Raw genomic sequence first — 23,309 nt, 5'->3', positions numbered from 1 at the left:
CGTTTATAAAATTATTATTAAAATTCTCAGAAAAATCACATTGATTTCCAACGATCTTCATAATGGACTAAAAGTATATACTATGATTAATTTTTTGACACTTGAATCATCGTGCGTATACATGTAAATGTCATAATAAAAAAAGTTTAAAGTCTTTAATAAATAAAAAAATATTTACTGGACAAATAAAAAAAAAATGTAAGTATATAAATTTATAAATAGTATCAAAACTGTATAGTAATTAGATATTACGAAGGTAATGAGAAAAAAGATAAAAATATATGTATACATATATATTATATATAGGAGGTTGTCGAAAGCAATAAGTAAAGTAAGTAAGTGAGTCGAGTGAGTAGTTGGATTTTTCTGTCTGAATTTCTATTCCAGGCAACAGCGGGTTTAAAATCCAAACCGGACACAAGATCCAACAAGATCCACAAGATCTCGATCTCTTGTTACCATGGCGCCACGAATGTAGATACACAGGATATAATACACAGATATTAAGCCTTCAACGATTGTTCATAGTGTACAAATGTATGTGTATATTTTATCCTCGTTGCTCGGCAATCTCATAAATTTATTTATCCGCTCTATTCATTGGCGAAAGTACATGTAAATTGTACAGCTGTGAAGTAGAGCTGAATTTAAGTTAAGAGAGACAGTGCTATAGGTAAAGTCATATGTGTATTACAAAATGAACATGTGGGGAGTATAAAATGTAAATATATGTGTACAATATATTAATATGAGTTTGTTTACAGATACAGATATATACGCTGAGGGTCGAATTGACTGAGTGTGAATGGCCCCTTAACGCTTTACAGATTTTTCCCGTACGTTACAAATAGCATCTCAAGAGTGCGCTAGAGTATGCCTGAGAATGAGAAGTATATAAAAAAATGGTGATTATTTGGGTGTAGTCGGGGCTATTTTTCGCCAGTATAAATGTGAGTAAAAACGTGTGGCGCCGGGAAAACGAGTTAAGAGGGGAGTATTGTGTTGGTTCGTTCCTCGTTGACGGTGTGTGTTCTACGCGTGTGTGTAATTGTGTACTGTGAGCCGTCTCGCCGGGAATACACGGGAGGATCGTTGGAGGCTCACTCAATTGTATATGTAGTCTGTGCTCCATACTTTTATCGTGTCTTTCGTGTTAAGTTCCTCGGAGTTTTTCAGGACTTTCACTCCGAGCTGAATCATCAATTCTGGTAAACATTTAATTATTATATTTTCGAATAGTGCAGGTCAAACTAATTGAACGTCATTAATGTGTCTTCAACAGAGTAATCCTGGCAGTAGATACTAAATGACAAGTTAACCATTGTTGTTTTATTATTATTTAAATCCTACTGACTAGTATCAACATTCATCATTTGTGATAAATAATAACCAATAACAATATTAATAATAATATTGTTGGTATCTGCTTATTGAAATAATCTAGCGCGATATTTTTGGGATAGATGTCATATTATCGTGGCCATACGATTTCACGTGTGTATAAAGTTCATAAAGTTTACTTATATACATATACGTACAAGTGTTGATGTGTGTGAAGACTTGTGTGTGTTTAGCGTGCGTGCTGGCGTGTGCCGCGTATACATTAGATTCTTTAAATGTGTATACGTGGAGTTGGTCACATCGTCACACTACAAAAATCACTCTTTCTTTGTCACTCGTTAGTTTTGTCTCTTAATTTTATCATCTTTCTTTCTATGACATTAAAGTTAGCAGTCACTTAACCATTTTTCAATTTTTTCTAACAAATAGATTTTTTATGAAAATTAATTTAGCAGATATTTAATAATTTTTAGAATTTTTTTTTTAAAATAAATTATGGCAAAAAAAAATTAAAAAATAAAATTGACATTTAGAAATTTAAAAAAATAAGAAATGCAATTTTTTAAAAATAATTTTTTAAAACAAATTTTTTTGTTAAATAAAATTAAAAAATTATCTAGTGACTGCTAATTTAAATATCATAGATTTTTGTCCAAAAAATTATTTTTAAAAAATTGCATTTTTTATTTTTTAAAATTTCTACATTTCAATTTTTTTTCTACTTGTTTTTTGCCACAATTTATTTGTTAAAAAAATTATTAAATATCTGCTAAATTAATTTTCATTTCTTTATCAATGAAGACATCTAAAAATTTTAATAATTTTTTTTATTGAACAAAGGTTATTACAAATAATTAAAAAAAAAAAAATTTGACAAGTAGAAAATTTGAGAAACTGTAAGTGCAATTAAAAAAAAAAACATTTTTTAGTTGTAATTTAATAAATTAAGTAAAATCAAAGAATTAAAAATGTCGGCTAACTTTATTATTATTCTCTATCAGTGTGACTGTGTATTATACACACTGAAAAAGCTTATTTGATTTGCGGTGTGCGTAATATATGCCCTCGGTTGCACACGCACGTGCCCCTGTTCTGTATCTCTATCATACAATCCACCACGACATAACACAACGACAGAACCGTGACGCCTGTGTCGTCTCGACACTTGCTGCTGCGCACTGTCAATGTTTCCCTGATTCGTTTTATATATTTTTTCTTCTTCATTTTCTCTACTCTTCCTTGTCTTGTCTGTTAACTTTGATAGAGAGTTAGTCAAGTTGAAATTACCAGTAGAGACTTTACTTGTGTGTTAATATAATGTTTTCGTGTATACTCTATAATAAGCCTGTTTTACTTATATTATATCTTGACAGGTTTTAAGTACGTGGTCATATCATTTGTTCGTAGAACTTCAATGAATATTATTTAAATAATCTGTTGAGTTTTACTAATTTACGTCATAAAATCTGGCGTGTCACGATTATGCATATTATTAATTATATTTTTTTTGTCAATCAATTTGACAATTTTTATCACTCAATTATTGCCACACATGTTACATATACTAATTTAAAAATGCCACACACATTTAATTTATAGCTTCTCATTACAATTTGTAATGTGGTAAATTAAATAAACAAATAGTTGATAAGGCATTGGAGAATTGCGATTCTATTCTTTTTTATCTTATTCACAGTACAGTATACTCATTTTTTTTCTTTTTAACTTACACGTGCTTTGTAAGCTTGTCAAAGTATCATCGCATCAGCGTTTCATGTTAACTTGATTACACTATACGACTGGATATCAAATTTATCACTTATACAATAATCATAAAAAACTATAATCAATAATAAATATTATTTAGCACAAATAGTTTTAATTTAATAAACTACAATGAATAATAGTAAGAGTAATAATAATAATAATCAATGATACGAGCATAATGAAAATTATGCGCAATTTATGTCATATACACGTGTATTACTTGTCAATGTACATATGTGATGGCCAGCAATACTGCATTAGTTTGTTTCCATTCGCAGAGTCAGATTTCCTATGCCTTGACTTGTTAAGCTCTTGACACTGCAATGTATTGATGATCTGTTCAAAGTAAACCGCGATTAGACAACGAAAAATTCATTTCTCATGTATCATACTGCATCATACATTTTTTTTCATTCCATCGACTACCTGTAGTATAAAAATTTATTTACCAGATATTTAATAATTTTTTTTAATAAATAAATTATGACAAAAAAAAATTTTAATAAATTAAAAATGCAATTTTTTAAAAATAATTTTTGGGTTAAAGAAAATTAAAAAATTGTCAAGTGACAGCTAAATTTAATGTCATACTTTTATAAAGATTAATTTAGTAAATATTTGATAATTTTAAAAATTTTTTTAAAAAATAAATCATGGCAAAAAAAATTCACATTTAGAAAATTTCATAAATTAAAAATGCAATTTTTTTAAAATAATTTTTTGGAACAAATTTTTTTATTAAAGATAATTAAAAGATTGTGAGAGCTAAATTTAATGTGATGTAATATTAATTATTAATTATTTTTTATTATATATATGTCATCTAATATTTTAAAATATATTATTAAGTATTTATTATGCAACGCTAAAATATTTAAAAAATTAATTCTTCAATGTTTATTGATGCTTTAAAAATTAAATTTAATTATTATAATAATTGTATTACTCTGAGATAATTAATTTATTTTATTTTATTTTTCAGATTATTCATTGATGAATTATCATGAGGGATTATAGCATCGTAGAAGCTTTTCGAGATACGCTGTTATTGAAGAATTAAAGTTTTTTTCTAACTCTTGAAAGATATTTTTATCAATAGCCAGCTTTATTTATTTAATCAATCGTAGGTTTGTACATATTTTATCATCTTAGTTATTTTAATAATTATTATTATAAAAATATTGTTAATTATTAATGTTTTTCTTCTTATTTTTTAGAATACGTCATTCCAGTCAATGATGATACTAGTTTATAGCTATGAAATAACTTGGTTGATTTAAACAGAAACACAAGACTTGAAATAGAGCTTCGTGACAGACAAAAGAATATTTAAGCTTAGTTACTAATAATAATGTTGAGAAAAAAAGATATTATTTAAGTGTAATCGGTGAATGTTGCAAGTGTTAGATACATTTGATTTTATAAATATTAACATTTAAGCTTAAAGTTCTGAAACAATTAAATTTTGACGTAGATCTTTTTGAGATAGATCTTCAACAGATGAAAATATATTCTAAGCTTACAAAGAAGTCAACTAATCATAATATATGTTATTATCTAATTATTAAGAGCAGTGTTGCCGAAGGCTGTGACAAACTCTAAAACCATTTCAAGTATACGATTGATTTTCGTGCAATGCCGAGATGTTGCAATGAGAATAAAATAGTGAGCCCTGTGAGCACGAATAATAAAGTCGAGACCAATACTGAGAATATTTTACTCACATCTACTCGTGCATATCCTATTGGTAATTCTAATACAGTTGATTTTGATGATGACAGTAATCATCCCATTGTAGAAAAATCACACAGAAAATTGCGTTGTGACTTGAGTCCAGTACCGACTAATTCTTCTAGTCGTTTAAATATCAAACTTCTTAATCTAAAGGTAATTTTTTTTTTTTTTTTTTTTATTTTTTAAATATATTACTACTAAACAGTACTTGTAAATAATTGCATGGAATAGTATTTTGTTTTAGTACCGAGTAAGGTAACTAAAAGAAATAAATTATGTTGACAATTATTTATTTATTCATTTGAACGCCAATCGGTATTATACAACAATTAATATATTTCTTAAATTATAATATATAAATTATAAATTTTTAAATTCTGAAATTTTGGCTCGAAAATAAAACAAAAATAAAAATAGTAAAATTATTTGGCGATGCCTAGAAAAATTAAAAAATTAATAAATGAACAGTGTTATTAATAAGATTGCAAAATTATTATTTAAAGATATTTAAAAAAAAAATAAAAAAATTTTCATTTTTTTCTTGATATTTCAAAGACAAAATAATTGAATAATTAACATAAAAACTTCCTTATTAAATTGGATATTTATTTTCTAGTTAGGGTATCAGGACTCTTGATATCCCGAAAAAAATATCCCCAAAATGAATATCCCCGAGACTAAATATTTAAATATTAAATATTGAAAGATAAAAAATTTTATTTAACTCTGGAACCTAAGCTCCTTCAAAGCCATCAGTATTTAATACATTGGTTTGCATTTGTATATAATACTCAGTACAAAATTACTTAATAATAATAATTGAAGGCTTACAATTAAATTTAATTAAAAATTTTAATAAACCAGAGATATATCATGTTATACAAAGAAGTGAATTAAAGTCGTAAATCAACATAAAAATTATATTTTTAATTTTAAATGAGATCAAAATAAAGCATTGCAATTATTAATTATAATATATATAAATATTAATCTTTTTAAAATTAATAATGTTGAGTAAACACATACAAAATTCATGATAAAAAAGCACAACACGGTAACAAGCTTAAGTGTTGTATTTTTGATAATTAATTAATGATCATTTTTTTAATATTTGACAAATATTACCTGATAACTAATACTTAAAGTTTTTTTTCAAGTCTTGCTACGAATATTTTTTAAAATGACATTAATAATTGTTAAAATAAATTTTTTTATTTAAAAATTCAATTTAAGATATTATTTAGGGTTATTTTTTTTAGGATATTTTGTCTGGAGATATTTATTTTGGGGTTATTTTTTTCCGGGTATAAAAAATCACGGAACCTCCATCAAAAACTTATTTGAAATAATTTCTAAATTAATACTAATTTTTTTAGACTGAGCGAGGACATCGTCAAGAGCATTGTCAGGTGGGCACAGGTGGAGGAGGGTGTAGAGGACGTGAAAAAGATTCGAAAAAGAGAGCAGCTATAGGCAACGTAGTGCGAGGGTTATTTCCATCTGGCCATTCCAGACAGGACAGGTATAATGATGTCTGTATCAAAATTCATGCTTCTTATATTTTCACACATCACTGCATATTATTAATACACGCTTATTTTATTTTATTTTTATTTGCATCGATAATATCTATCTATTTTTCTCTTGCATTCGTTATCTCTATTCCATTATATTGCAAAAGCTAAAATAAAAAAACCTTGAAATTGTGTTTACGATCTGCCAAGATATTTTCATTTGTAATGAAATATTTCATTCACATTTATATTACCTATATAGGTAATTTTATTATTATAATAAATTATTTTCGCAAAATCATTGCAATTATTTTCATAATGCTTCTTTTGCTTCAATATTTAATACAATTATTAACATAATTAATAATAAAATATTTTTAAATTAAGGGATCTATTTTTGGTTCGCTAATGATTAAACTATTTTTAATAAATTTAAATTTAAATATTTAATAACATTATTTCAGATTACTATAACTATTTGATAAAAAATAAGTCGATTTTAATTTATTAAAGTTTGAATTTTTAATAAAAATAAATATAATAAATATAATTTGTTGGTCTACATGAGTAACCGCAAATGTCATTGCATTAATGAGCCAGAAAATATCAATATATATATATAATTTATTTATCACCGTGTTGGTATGTAATGTTTTGTTATTTTTTATTGCAGGTATGAGGCAAGCAGGCAACGTGCGTCAGGCGGAGCTAGTGTTGGCCTGTCTGGTTTATGTCCAAAGCTGGTGGCCAGTGGTGCCGGAAGTAGTCAAGGAGGAATTGGTCTTGGAGTGGGTCATATAGCCTCACAAGAGACCGGAGGAACTTGCGGTATTGTTAATGCGCAGAAGACTCACAATAGTCACCATAATCGCCGTCAGCGTAAATTATCAATTATTAATCAAGTTGGTTCAAGCGCTAGTAAATCCTCCTCAACGAATCGTTCATTGACAAACAGTAAAAAACAGCACCGTAATTTGAGTGACAGTAGTGTCGAAACAGCCTCGATAACGAGTAATGGAGTTGTATCTGGTGGCTCACCATCGCCAAAGAAAAAAACTAACAGCATTTCTGATGCGTCTTGTTCGTCGCAAAACTCGCAGTTAATAACGAGAGATTACAGCAGCGGTGACACTGCTTGCAGTGATGCTGAGGAGGTGGTAGAAATTATGTCAAGAGTATCAGGCATTGATTCAGTGTCTATTCTACCAGCTGTTAAGGGTAAATCTAATAAATTAAAAGATAATGATAATAATAAGACTGTTGATAATAGTCCACTAGTCGAGACTGACTCGGCGTGTAACGATGATAATAATGGGTTTAAAAAGTCGTTCCACGAGACACAAGATGCTCCTGAAAATTCTAAAACTATCCCGGCGTCCAGTAAAAAATTATCACAAAAAAGTTTGGATGTTGATTATTCAAACCAAGTCAAAAAACGATCGATGATGCGCTCTTCGAGTCATCCCAGGTCTATGGACAGTATGGACAAACATCAATCGCCAAGTGGAACAAAATCGGAGGAACGGAGTAGAAAAACTTCTAAAGATTCTGGAGTAGATTCTGGTGATAGGAAAAAAAATTCTAATGACTCGGTGTCACAAATACCTAAGAGAAAGATTTCAACAGAATCTACGGATAATTGTGATTCAAATATTAGGAAAAATTCAACTAAAACAATTAATAATGATAGTGAAAATGATATTATAAGTTCAAGTGATAGTAGTGAAAAGACAAAATTAGAAAAGATTAAAAATACAAGATTTGTTACTTCTAAGGTTACTGAAGAATCAACGATTGTAGAAAATAGAGAAACGGAAATGACGGCTAATATTGAAGAGGATAATAATCAAGTAACGATATATGAAGATGATAATAGTACGAGTATCAGTGATATTGTAGCAGCTCAAGCTCTAAGAGAGTCATTAAGTAAATTAGGAAAAGTTATTACATTTGATGCTGAGCAAGATTTTCAATCTAATAATAAAAGTCAAAGTTTCAGTGAGAATGATCCACCAAAAGAGGCTGAGGCTAAAGACCAAGTGCAGGTCCAAGAAGAAACTGTTGAAGGATTTATTGGACCATTGTTGGATGAAAATTTTAAAGCTGATGAAAAGCTTGAAAAACAAAAGACCATGCCGATGGAAGATGTAAGAAATTTACTTATGAAAGTTAAGGTACAAACTGTTGAGGATAAGGATGAAGAAAAGGCTATTGGTATGTCTCCTGATGAACGTTTTCTTAAATTTGAGGAAGAAATTGGACGTGGAAGTTTTAAAACTGTCTACAGAGGTCTGGACACTCAAACTGGAGTTTCTGTTGCTTGGTGTGAACTTCAAGAAAAAAAATTGAATAAAAGTGAACGTATGAGATTCCGTGAAGAAGCTGAAATGCTCAAGGGTCTTCAGCATCCTAATATTGTTAGGTTTTATGATTACTGGGAAGTCACTCTTACCAAAAGAAAATACATTGTTCTTGTTACTGAGCTTATGACCTCAGGAACATTAAAAACGTAAGTTTATTGGTTATTTATATATTATAAAATAAATTATTTAACTTTAGTACACGGAAAGAACAAGATTGTTCTGGATAACAATTCAGATTATACGTAGTGACATCTGTAGTGAAAAAAAATTTCAGATTGTAATGAGAATTAATTTAGCAGATATTTAATAATTTTTTTAACAAGTAAATTATAGCAAAAAAAAATTGACTTGTAGAAATTTAAAAAAATTATAAATGCAATTTTTTTTAAAAATAATTTTTCAGAAAAGATTTATTTGTTGAATAAAATAAAAAAATTATCAAGTTACTGCTAACTTTAATGTCATAAGATAGTAGCTAGTATAGTCCAGATTATACTCATTGTAATCCCCCATTTTCTCCAGTAAAATTTCAGATGATACCGTGTAAGATTCCACTGGATATAATCCGAGATTGTATCTTAAGCGTCACAAAAAAAAATGTTGACTTTTTGGTAGATTTTATTCAACAAGAAATTAGATAGATAAATAGATTTGCTTTATTATGCCAAGGCCTAATAGCTGAATGGCAAACTTATAAAAAATACAGACATAATTAAGGGTACATTATATATACATACAGAAATAGTTAAAAGTATACAATTAGAGTGAAATTGTATTAGAGTAGAATTTGGATTAATACCCAACCAATGGTATCTCCGTAATTTCTTTTAAGGTAGTTGTTGCGTGATAAGCATTTCAACAGAAAATTGTGAAATTTTTTTTATTGAAAGATAAATATATTAATAATTCACTACCAAAATTTCAGATCAATTGACCGCACCGTTTTTGAGTAATTAATTTTCGAAATTTCATCTTTTACACGTAGAGGTATAGAGAGATGGTAAAGTTAGTATGAAATCTTCCGTACCACTCGAGTAGGCCAAAGATTTCATACTAACTTTACCATCTCTCTATACCTCTACGTGTAAAAGATGCAATTTCGAAAATTAATTACTTAAAAACGGTGCGGTCTATTGATCTGAAATTTTGGTAGTGAATTATTAATATATTTATCTTTCGATAAAAAAAATTTTATAATTTTCTGTTGAAATGCCTATCACGCTACAACTACCTTAAATTCGCACAACGTGGTTTTAAGACTCTTATATTCATGCCGCGTGGTTTTAAGACCCTTATATTCACATGGCGTGGATTTATCAAGATTTTTAACTTCCCGCTAAGAAAATTGAAAATTTTCAAAAATCGGGAAGTTATTGCTTTTACCGCGTATTGCGAAAATCGAGTTTTCATCAGATCTCAACGTTTTAAAGTCACAGGAAGTTTCCCTGACTATTCCCGCGATGGTGTCCGTGCGGCTGTATGTATGTATGTGTGTGTGTATGTATGTATGTATGTATGTAAATCTCTTATAACTTTTTAACAGCTCGGCCGATCGAATCGAAATAGGTGGCGATCCAAAGAGTATCCTTGCCATTAAATTTCGTGAAAATTTGAATCGATTCGGTTCGCTAGATTTTAAAAAATCTCAAAAATAAAATTTTCAAAAAATCGTTTTTTTGGAATAACTTCTAAACGGCTCCACCGATCACTTCCAAAAACTAATCAGCTCTTGAGCTTGAAAAACCACGTCGATTGCCACCAATCCCATTATAATCGGTTGATTCGTTCGGGGGTTATCGAAAACGAAAAATTTCGAAAATAAGTGTTTTTTTCACATAACTTCGAGATTTCTTATCGGATCATTTTTGACAAAATAAAATAATTATTAGAGCTCAAAAAATCACGTCGATCGCCACCAAGAACGTGGAAATTGGTTGATTGGTTCGTGAGTTATCGTTGTCGAAAAAATTCGGAAAAAGTGAATTTTTCAAATTTCTCTAAGATTTTCGGTTCGATCAGTTTATGTTCAAAAGTATATCATAGATTCTAAAAAACTGCGTGAAGTTCTGCCAACCGCATGAAAATCGATTCATTCATCTAGAAATTATTGCAGTTTGAAAATTCAAAAAATACTGTTTTATTAAATTTCTACCAGACTTTTGAGCTCGAAGAGCTCAAAAGCATACAAAAGCTATTTCTTTGAGCTCGGAGAGCTCAAAATAACACACAAATAGTATTTTAGAGCTCGAAGAGCTCAGAAACGTCATAAGTGCAATTTCAAGCGTTTAGGTATGGAATTGGCAGGAAGTTGCAGGGATGGCCTTTAGGGTCAACCGTTTTCCAAATTTTTTTACGTATGAATAGACATGTCTACGAAAAAATAGTGTACAAGACGTAGTTTTTACGTTTATATTTGTGACAAGATTTAATTTGGATTATACTAGCTACAATCTGAAATTTTTTTCACTCCAGATGTCACTGTCTATAATCTACAATATTATCCAGTGCAATCTTGTTCTTTCCGTATATGACGCATAAATTATTATTAACTTTATAAATTTTTTGTTTTAGATATTTAAAAAGATTCAAAAAAATAAACCCAAAAGTTGTTAAATCATGGTGTCGACAAATTTTAAAAGGTTTAAGTTTTTTACATTCGAGATCACCTCCTATAATTCACCGTGACTTAAAGTGTGATAATATTTTTATTACTGGAACAACTGGAAGTGTAAAAATAGGCGATTTAGGTTTGGCAACTTTAAAAAACCGAAGTTTTGCAAAAAGTGTTATTGGAACACCAGAATTCATGGCACCAGAGATGTACGAAGAACATTATGATGAATCTGTAGATGTATATGCCTTTGGTATGTGTATGCTCGAGATGGCTACGTCTGAATATCCATACTCAGAGTGTGCTGGACCAGCGCAAATTTATAAACGAGTCGTATCAGGTGTTAAGCCACTGAGTTATGACAAAGTTGAAAATCCCGAAGTACGTGAGATAATAGAAATGTGTATACGTTTAAAAAAAGATGAACGTCCTTTGGTTAAAGATTTATTAAACCACGAATTTTTTGCTGACGACATAGGTTTGAAATTAGAAATGGTATCCCGTGAAACAGCGGTAGCTGATCCCGAATTGTCTAGAGTTGAATTTAGATTGCGTGTTCTTGATCCTAAGAAGCGTACCAACAAGCACAAAGAAAACGAGGCTATACAGTTTGATTTTGACATACAAAGAGATAATGCTGAAGAGGTAGCATTGGAAATGGCCAAGTCTAGTTTGATTCTTGAAGAAGACGCCAAGGCAATTACTAAGATGTTAAAATCACAAATTGCTACTTTGCTGAGAGAGCGTGAAGATCGTAAAAATAAAGAAGAAAAAGAACGTATTGATAGGGACGTTGAAACTCAGTCTGCTAATGAATCATTGTTGCAACAACAGCAACAGCAGCAGCAATTGTTACTGCAAGTACAATTGCAGCAACAGCAAATTCAGTCGAATATAAATATGTTGCAAGGACAGGTATCAATTCAACAACCGATGCAGATTCAGCAGCAAATTATCCAGCAGCAACATCAAGATCAACAGCAACAACCACAGCCACAGCAACAACAACAACAGCCACTTTTACAACAAAATCAACAAGGCCAACAAGCATGTCTGCAGCCACAACAAGTCCAGATTATTCAGCAGCAACCGCTGATGCAACAACAACAAACTTCTGTGGTCCAGCCTCAACAAGCTCAACAAATTCCTCAAGCTGTTCAAAATACTCAACAGTCTGTACAGTATCAACAACAAGCATATCAACCACCACAGCAACAACCTCAACAACAACAACAACAACAACAGCAGCAGCAGCAACCACAGCAACAACAGCAGCAGCCACAACAACAACAACAACAGCAACCACAACAGCAGCAGCAGTCGCCGCAACAATTTCAATCTCAAGCTCAATCCCAACCGCAATATTCTCAACATGTTGGACAAGCTTTAAGTGCAAACTCCTCACAGTGCTCCACACCACAAACTATCCAAGGTCCACCACAATTTCCTTCTATTCAACAGCATATACAACCACAAGTACAGCCGCAATTGCAGCAGCAGTCTTCAGTTCAGCAACCTACAATTCAAACTCAAATCCAGCAGCCTCAAATGCATCAACATCCCCAAATGCAACCTCAACTTCAACAGACTCAGATGCCGCAGATGCAATCTCAGCCTCAGATCCAACAACAGCCTCAAATTCAGCAACAACAGCAGCCCCAAATTCAGCAACAACAGCAACCTCAGCCTCAAATCCAGCCCCAGCAAACTCAAATGCAATCTCAGCCTCAACAACAGCTTCAACAGCAGCAGCCACAAATGCCGCCTCAGATACAATCTCAGTCTCAGATACCGCAACAGCAGCTTCAGATGACAACCCACAGTCAGCCACAGCAAATACAGCAGACTCTGCAGCCTCAAATTCAGCAACCTTCTCAGATTCTCCAACAGCCGCAGCCGTCGCAGCAGTACATGCTTAATCAGATGTCTGTGCCGTCACAGATGCCTTTGTCGACTCAAGTACCAGCTCAAATGCAGTCTGCGATGCAGATGAACCATCCTCAGCAACAGCAAGTTATTCGACAAGGTCAGACACATATTCAGTACACTCAGACTCAAATGCAACAACAGCTTCAGCAAATCCATCCTAATGCTGTTAATTCAGCGCCAATGCTGCAGCAAAATGTCCAGCAGTATTATCAACAAGGCAATACTAGCACTGCTGCATTTACCAACGCGACTTTGTATCAACAACATATTTATCAATCGTATCCTAATAATTCAAACGCGACTGGACATATTGAGATTTTGCAATCTGGACACAATGCTCAGGCTATTTATTCAAACACAAATGTTCCTTCTAACGTGGTGATACCTACAGGGCAGAATTTTGTTTCAACTTCAGGGCAACCTGGTCAAATTGTCATTCAATCTACTCCAAATGTTCAGAACTCTCCGGCGATTCAAAATGTCCATCAGCAAAATTTACAGGCGAGTCCTTGCGCTAATATACAAAATACTTCTGTGTTGCAATCACAACAGCAGAATATGTTGGTGCAGATGCAGTATACTCAAAATGTAAATGCTATTCCAGCTAATATGAATATTATTCAGAATAATAGCAGTGCTACGCAGTCGACTAACATTCAACATCAATCCCAGTTGATAAATGCTACTGAGATTTATAATACTGCTGAGAAAAGTGTGTTGAATAAACAGGACACTGTTGAGTCTGTTCTGTCAGTAACTTCTGATGGACCTTTAAGTTTACAACAAGAGCAGCAATTAATTGCTCAAAATTCTGTATCTTCAGCGCAATTGCCCAGCTCTTCTGATGGACATCAGGAAAGCACAGAGGGTACGGTGCCATCGGAAAAGAGTCGAGTTAAAAGATCAGGAACAAAGCGTCGCAAAACGGGAATTAAATTAACAGTATTATCAGTGACCAACAGTGATGGTTCATCGATGACCGTAGAATGTCAATTAGACACGAGCAAACAAAAAACAGTAGTATTTAAATTTGATCGTAATGACATGGTACCGTTAGATATTGCTAATAATTTGGTGGCTGAAAATTTGTTACCACAATCACAGTGTGATACTTTTGTTGAATTAATTGAGGACATTGTTAAACAATTAAGATTAGATCCAACGCGTAGTCTTCCTCTTGTTGCTCATGGACCAGCTGATCAGTCTGCTGGGGGAAGTCCTGTTACTAGTCGTAGACCAAGAGCTCGAGAGTACAATCTTGATGCGGTTAAGGTGATTATTTTAATGATTTTTTTTTTTTTTTTTTTATTTATCTCTAGGGTACACGGAAAAAAGTAAACTGTAAAATTCACTCGGATTTCGGTTAATTTTTGTAGTTAAAACAGTACAGTGGACATCGGGGTGGCAATATAAATATTACAGAACAATGTAAAAACTTAAAAGCCACAATTTATAATTTAATATAAAAAATAAGTGATTAATAGCTGTCACTATAGTAAATAACGATTCTTTTATCTTAAAAAATTACAGTTTCAAACAGTAAAAATTTCCGTTTCAATATTTAATCTATTGAGGAGAACTATTAATTAATTTTACAGAACTTTTCTTTAATTATTTGCTTTGAGTCAACTTCACATATTTTACAGTATAATTATGATTATTATTATCATTTTGAAATAATCTTTATTAATATTAAATATCTTCGTGCCTTGTGGATTATATAAATGTTAAGAATATTTGTATAATTAGTGTAAGCCCCTTAAGGAGCTTTGGCTTCAGGGTCTAAATTTTCAAATAAATATTTTCAAATAAATAAATAAATAAAATAAAGGGGAAGGTCTCACATTCGGAGAATTTAATATTTGAAACAGTAAAAATTCTACTCTTAAAATATACATTTTTCCAGTCCAAACAACACTGAAAAAAAAATTACTACTTTTGAGAAAATTTTCTTGTCACAAGAATATATATTATTGATAATTTTCAAGAATATATTTTCTTGTCTCAAAAATTGATCGAATTATTTTTTGTTTCATTCAAGTGAACTTATTCGTTAATCTATCAAAATTAATGCCAATATTTTATTATCATGATAGATATTGATATTCTTTTGTCAAAAAACCAAAATTTATTTTAAACGATTCTTGAGCCAAGAAATTTTTTTCTGGGCAAAAATTTTTTTTTTTTTCAGTGAAGTCAATAATTATAGTTTGATTTTTAGCGTTGTGTTTAAAATTTACCACTTTGTAAATATTAACGTTGCTTGTATTAAAAATTTAGTAACTGTATTTTATACTTTTTACATATCATACAATAATTTTTTAGGTACGAAATGATAAATATCAAAGTTAAAATTCTTAATTATTATACTTAAACATTTTCGACATTCAAATAGCGAATATTACTGTTTGAAATAGTATTTTTTTCCATGTAAAGAATAAATTGTAACATTTAAATGATAAATATTATAAAATAATTATTAAAATCACGATTTTACTGTTTGAAATGGTAATTTTTAGCAGTTGATTATTAATTATTATAAATCGACTATTATTTATTACAGTTTACTTTTTTCCATGTTTAAAATTAGTAAAATACTTATTTCTTCTCTATCTTTTTTTTCTTTCTTTATTTCTTTCTCTCATTTTCTTACAAATAAAATAATCCCATAAGTATTTACAATAATAGAAATTAAAATATGTCAACAAATACTTAGACAATTTTAATCAGATATTCTCAATTTTTTTTTAATGCCTTTGTAATTACCAATGACTAAATTCTTGAAGTATTTACTCAGTACTTGAGCTTAAAATTTAGTTATTCAGTTAGTGACGATTCCTTGTTCAGTTTGGACGCTACGGAAATAAAAGTTGCTTTTGCGGTTAAAATTTTAATTATTGTTCCGTAAAATTAAATTAATTTAGGAAAAAAATAAAAAAGTGTTGGCTTTATTGTTGTATATAAATAAAATTAGAAAAAAAAGCCATTTGTAATTGAGTGTATGTATAATTTTGGACGCAGCAGGTCAGACACGGCTCGCTAACTCGACAAAGCAGCCATCGATGTTCCTATAAAGCTCATCGTAGGCATCGTTCGGTGAGTTCTTCTAGTCCTCTTCGAATCAAATTTTTTTCGTTAATCATTCATTATTTGTTGGTGTTTATTTATTTAATTGCATTATTTTATTTTTATTTTTTTATTTCAGTATTGGTCCTTTTATTTTATTTTTTTTACTACTATTTTTTTTCCGTTCACGATGGTTGTTAATCATTTATCAAGCTAATACCTTTATTGTCTTTAATTTATATTCTAATTAATAAATAATCTATTATTATTATTATTTTTTTTTTTCAGCATTGTAAAATTTAATTAATATTTTAGGGATTTTTTTTTCAAATTTATTTTTATTTTTTATAATCTTTTTATAAAAAATAAATTAATAAAAAAAATGATATAAATTTCAGAGAGACGAAACAACAAATTCAGGGTCATCAAAAATATTGCCAATCGACCAGATAATATCTCACATTGCTGCGACTACAATAGATAATAAACCACAACAGATTAGTACCGTAAATTCAATAGAAAATCTAAATATAGCAGCAACTACTACAGAAAACAGTATGTCTGACGAAATATCAAGGCGATCTTCAACTTCAACACAAAATACAGACACATTGACACCGGTAAATATTCCAAGCGACTCAAACGACAATTGTGAGACTATTGTAGGTGAAGACATACCTTTAGACTCTACTAATACCAGTATGGAGGACTCAAACGACACACAAAAATTATCAGGCATAGAATCTAACTCACAAAATGATCCAACTAATTCAAAAGCAGATGATGAAAACACTTCTGAAACTACGACACAAATTCAATCAAACCGTAAATTAGAATCTCAAGAAAGCAGTTGTGAATCTTCTCAAGAGGGATTTTTAGAGCCTAAAAAATCTGTTCCAATGCGTAAAGTTTCACGATTTTTAGTCAGCCCTGTTGTTGAACAAAAATCTATTAGCGAGTCTGATACAGTTACCGTTTGTGAAAATGTACTGAAGTTACCTCAGCAATTATCAGGATTGAATTTAGAAAATAGTCTTGCAAATACTGAATCAGAGTCTAATTTAAATGAGATGGATAATAGCAGTGAAGTATCATATGCAAAACAATTACAACTGGCGCAACAATCACAACAATCACAAAATATGAATCAAGTTCAAATGGGAGTACAGCAAACGATGGGTCAAATGCTTCCTAAAGGAGTTGTTACTCAAACAAAGCAAGAGACAGTAGTTCTGGTACAGACAACAAACCTAGCTCAGCAAACTAACCCTCAATTGCTTCAAAACGTTCAATTTCAACCTAATACTGCTGGAGTACAGCAACAAGAGCAACCTTTGACTCAGTATCAAACGCAAGTTACAGTTCAACAGCATTCTGTGATTCAGCATCAACATCAACAGCAAGTTGGCATTCAGCAGCAAAATATTGTGCAGCAGCACATCCAGGATCAGATATCAGTTGGTCAGGTTCAGCATCAAATCCCACAACAGTTTATTCAGCAGACACTCTCTCAACCAGCTGTTCAAAAACCACAGCCTCAAACTGCTTCTCATCCCTGTGTTCTGATGCAGCCTTTGCCGCAGCAAATTCAGCAGAATAATGTTGAAGAGTGGCTTTGCAGAGGCTCCAGTGTTTCTTCAGACTCTCACACGTCTGAAACTCCGAGTGTAACACAGCTACATCAGCCGGATCATAATCAGGTTGGAACTGCTGATCAGCAGTATCAAAATGTTCATCAGAATTTACAGAATGTTAATCTTGCTACTCCGATGCAAATGTCAGCACAGTCTGTGGAAGTTACACCGAAGGTTAAAGCTAAAGAAGTTTCTTCTACTCTTCCGGATCTTGCTCAGAATCTTGCTAATATTTTGTCTAATCCTAAAAAGTCTACCACGCCGCATAATATTATCAGTCATGATCAGTTGAATGCTACGGCGGCTAATCAGCATCAGTCGATTCCGGTTCTGCATTCTGAACAATATTTCCAACCTATACAGCCTGAGATGCCGCAAATGAATATGCAGACTTATGTTCAGTCCCAGAATTTCCAAGGACAACCTCAACAGCAAGGAATTCATGCGCAGGCTCAAAATCAACAAGAGGTACAGCAGAGTAATTATTCTCAGATTCAGAATCAAAATGAGGTTCAACAGCAACAACAGCAGCAACCTCAGCAGCAGGTTTATCATCAACAAATCCAAAGCCAAGCTGATGTACAACAACAGCAGCAACAACAGCAACAAATTTATCTATCTCAAATTCAAAACCAAGTTGATGTTCAACAACAGTATCATTCCCAAATTCAAAGCCAAACTGATATTCAGCAACAACAGACTTATCACTCGCAGATTCAGAACCAGGCTGAGGTTCAACAGCAAGTTTATCATCAACAGATCCAGAATCAAACTGATATTCAACAGCAACAACAACAACAACAACAACAGCAAGCTTATTCACAGATTCAAAATCAAACTGATGTCCAGCATCAACATGTTTATCATACACAGATTCAAAATCAGCCTGAGTTATTACAACAACAACAACAACAACAGCAGCCGCAAATCTATCATTCTCATCAACAACAACCAATTCAATCGGTGGCTCAACAACAACAACCACAACAACAGCAACAATCTCAACCACCAATGCAGCAAATGAACCAACAAATAGATCTTCAGAGCCAGGTTGTAACACAAACGATTCAAGGCCACAGTCAAAACTTCACAGTTCAGGGTCAGTGGGTAATGCCAGCTTACTCTGGTCACAACGTTGCTCAATCTGCGCCAATGCAATACGTCCAACAGCCTATTCAAAATTTGCAACCTGTTGCTCAGATACAGTCACAATCACAAGAGCAAGATAATTTGAAGTTTCCGGAGTCGGACAATACAGTTGATGGAAGTGTCAGTAGAAGAACTAGCTCGGATTATCATACTCTATCCGAGCATGAAAATTCTAGCTATGAAATAACTCCTGAGCACACGATGGTAGTAGACTCTGCGGATCTTGGATCAAATTCTCACTATTATTTCCCTCAGCAGCAGCAGCAGCAGCATAAGCTGAGCCAGCAGAACTCGCTGGATAAATTATCAGAGACTGCTAATAATAGTAGTGGGACTTGTGGGCCGCATACAATAGCGGACCTTCATCAGAAGCTTGTTCAATTAACCAGCCAGCCTTGTGATACGCTAAACATTGGAACGCCGCCGATAAGCCACCCGGCAACTCCTCATGGGCAGTCAAACAATCTGTGCTATGAATCATCAGCAGCTGGACATCATTTGCCGCAAAAAACATCGGTCAATATACCAACCTCCGTCCACTCGATTGGATTTGTCTCTCCTCAGGCTACTGTCCATCCTCCGGGAACTATTTACATTGACGCCAATGCCATCAATACCTTTGACAGCAATCAGAGTGACCAAACAATGTCACAGTTTGTTCAATCAAACACTGAAAGTGCGCTAGATAGTCCGACTTTGAATCAATCTTCTAATGCTGAGACAATGAGTCCTAGCAAAGAGAGTAAGTCTAGAAGTCAGCGATCAGGTTCTCGCTTTCAAGAACTGGAGCATGAGTTGTCTAAGATTCATCACCGTGGGCTAGTTCTTTCTACGTCTTCGCCGCAGCCGATAACTCCGCCAGTCTCGGCTAGTAATACTCAGCAAATTTTTAATCAATTCCCGCCACAGTCTGTCACTCAGACTCTTCTGACTCCGGTTATTCCGGTGTCTAGTGTGGCCAAAACAACGCCTGTCACTGGAACACCCGGAACTGAGACTCCTGGACAAGTTGATACTCCTGGACAAGATACTAGTGAACAAAAAGCTTCTTCAAGTCAACCAACTCGGAAAATTTCGAGATTCATGGTATCCAAGGTTGTTGGACCGCCTGGTACGGGTGAAATTTTGTCACAAACTCAATTGGAACAGAAACAGGTTCAACTTCAGGATGATAAAAGAGAACGGACACATACTATTCATCATATGGATGATATTCAAAGTAAGATATTTTTTTTTTTATTATTATTATTATTATTATAGTTATAAATAATATATTTTCGTTATTAATGCCAATAAGATGTATAACTATACGCCTTTTTGACTTTGAAAATTTAAAATTTTTTTGATTAAAGAAAAAATAATTTAGTAATTTGTGAGAATTCTAAATAGAGTCAAATGAAAGTGAAAAAAATTTTTTTACTATTTTATAAAAATTAAAAAACATTTTTTTTTCAGTGACCATTTTGCCCCTTGTAGTTTAATTTATAATGTTTTATATTTATTTTGATATATTGCTTCAATGATGTAATATTAGTTTCATGTTTTGTCATAAAAAAACCTTATTTTTTTTATAAGCTCTTTTGGCATTAGTAACTCAATAAAAAAATTTTTTAATGATTTTGACGCGATATATTTGAAAAGTTTTTAGGTTGTTATTAATAAAAATAATTTATTTTTTAGGTACATCAGTTCAAGTAATTCACAGCCGTGAAAGTTCAATACCGCCAATTTCATCTTCTACACCATCTATTACTGAAGTACGTACTAATATAATTATTTTTTTATTTAATTATTTAAGTTAATTCGATGCCAAGGCATTGGCCTAATGGCAAACATTTACATGGTAGTTTCATTAAAGAACACGTAAGAGATTGAATATTTAATTTATAATTTATAAATTATACCATAATTCTAAATTTGACAAGAACAAGGAAAAAGTTATGCGTGAAATAATAGTAATAGGCACTAGCCCTTACTTAATACAACTAGATAATTCGATATTAGTGTATAAATATTTTGAAGAAATTAAAAAAAATTTTTTTTATATTAAAAAAAAGTTTGCGCGTCAAATTTATAAAAAATTGGATTTATAAATAGAAAATATTTGAACATAAATATTTTTAAGAAAAAATACTTGAAATTAAGGTCTAAAAGTTATAAGAAATGCAGCAATACTAAAAAAAATTAGGTATGAAAATTTTGCAGTTACTGTGTTTTAAAATTGGGCAGCCGAGTAGTTTACATCTCATAAGTTAATTTGATAGTATAAACTCAGATTGTTTATTATAATAATTTATACATAATTAATGAAAATTTTTTTTATTTATTTTAAAGATTGAGAAAGAAGAAAGGATACAATTATTGACTCCAAGCGAAGAGTATCAAATGTTAATAAAAAGGTAATATCAATATCTCAATAACTATAAAAATAAATTTTATTTTAATAAAAATATAAATAATTATTTTAAAAATTTTCAGACAAACGTTAGAATTGGAAACGTTGCAAAAGAAACACAGAGAAGAATTGGAGCTTTTCCAGCAGCAACAGCTCCAGTTGCTGATACAACAGCAGCAACAGGCGAGCGCGTTGCACCAACATCAACACCAACCTCTTTTATACCACACTGTTGCCTCAACTGTTACAGGTGAACATGACAGGAGTATTTAATTAATAAATTATCCAGCTAAATAAATAAAACCGCTTGATACTAAATAAATTATTTAATCAGGACCATCAAGACCTTTGGCAGTAGAGGATTACTTGATGTTCAGCACAGCTCCACAGACATCTTTCCATCGTATTTCCAATTATTCGCAGGATACAGAAGAGACATTGCGCCTAGCAACCCAGAAGTTGAAGCAGACACCTCAACAGCACACGGGTATTCCTCATACTTATGTGATACCAATTCCAATAATGCCATCAGCAGACAATATTCAAAACGTTCCAAATTATACATCAGAACCAGAAATAATCGGGTCTACAAATAGTCCAACGACTGTGTCAAGCCATCCGCAGTATCAGTTGACTCCAATACTCTCTGATGGCAGTATTGGATCCGGACCAAGCGGCTCTTTAGTCGCCTCATCGGCAATACCAACAGCCAGTGGACCCAGTTACATTCACTATCATGATCCAAAGACTTTAGCCAATTTTCAAGCATTCAGTTATACACCTCACAGTGGATTTTTCCTGCCTGCTGGCTACCGTCTTATTTACGCACCGACTGGGACTCCTCAGTCCCAACCAACAACTCCGGCTACGCCTCACATTGGCAATTCACGCGATGGTACTCCTCCAGGAGAGCCACAATCGGAACATACCCAATCCAGCACTTCCCAATTAGAACAGTAATATTTTTAATAATTCATCGTCGTGGTTTTATTAGTGCGTTTATCAATTTATGTGTTATTATTTATTCTACTTTTAATATAAGTATATCTTTTATTATTAATAGTAACAATAATAACATTATTATTAATAATTATTTTAATAATAATAAATAAATAAATAATGATATTTTTAAAGTGAACTTGGACTATTGAGAGAAACTAAAACTGTCAGACAAGATTTATCTGTGAATATTTTTCTTTATGTAATTATTTTTATTATTACATTTATTATTTTAGGATCTATATAAATATGTATTCCTCAATGTGCCAGAAACGCTTGCTGCTTATTGCGGTAATACCGTATGCGTGCGTTCAAACGAAAAAAAAAAATTTTTTTTTTTTAAGTACACGGGAAAAAAAAAAAAAAAAAAAAGATGACACTGGATATCATCCCAGATTATACTCAGTGATATCTGTGGTGAAAAAAAATTTCAGACATTAGGTAATACAATCCGATTATACTGAGTGATATCTGGATTATACCCATTGTAATCTAGATTATACTAGCTACTATCTGAAATTTTTTATTTTTTTCAGTGATATCTGTGGTGAAAAAAAAATTTCAGATAGTAGTTAAAAAAAATCCAGATTATACTGAATGATATCTGGATAATACTCATTGTAATCTGAATTACACTAGCTACTATCTGAATTTTGTTTTCTCAATATAATCTGAGATGATATCCAGTATCATCTTGTTTTTTCGTTGTATAAAGGATCTAAAAAGAGCACAGATTATCTCAATTTTTTTTTTATCAGGATCCTTTGTCGGAATTTCGAATAATTGGTGCAAATATAAGACAAGAAT

At 31.7% G+C, this 23,309-nt stretch overlaps 1 protein-coding gene across 1 annotated transcript; it reads left to right on the top strand.

The window, feature by feature from the left end:
• Positions 1-582: 582 nt before the first annotated feature.
• LOC123265467 lies at positions 583-22,538 on the top strand. Its single transcript, XM_044729257.1, has 14 exons — positions 583-673; positions 765-1,208; positions 4,091-4,235; positions 4,326-4,995; positions 6,219-6,364; positions 7,030-8,865; positions 11,291-12,524; positions 12,594-14,531; positions 16,281-16,355; positions 16,724-20,327; positions 20,789-20,865; positions 21,443-21,507; positions 21,587-21,753; positions 21,838-22,538. The coding sequence occupies exons 4-14, from the start codon at positions 4,744-4,746 to the stop codon at positions 22,461-22,463; spliced, it is 10,020 nt and encodes a 3,339-aa protein (XP_044585192.1). The 5' UTR covers positions 583-673; positions 765-1,208; positions 4,091-4,235; positions 4,326-4,743; the 3' UTR covers positions 22,464-22,538.
• Positions 22,539-23,309: the final 771 nt, after the last annotated feature.

The sequence above is a fragment of the Cotesia glomerata genome, linkage group LG5 (assembly GCF_020080835.1).
Source record: "Cotesia glomerata isolate CgM1 linkage group LG5, MPM_Cglom_v2.3, whole genome shotgun sequence".
NCBI classification, from domain to species: Eukaryota; Metazoa; Arthropoda; class Insecta; order Hymenoptera; family Braconidae; genus Cotesia; species Cotesia glomerata.
Note: the sequence above shows the minus strand (reverse complement) of the source record. Positions and strands in the feature narration are given on the sequence as shown.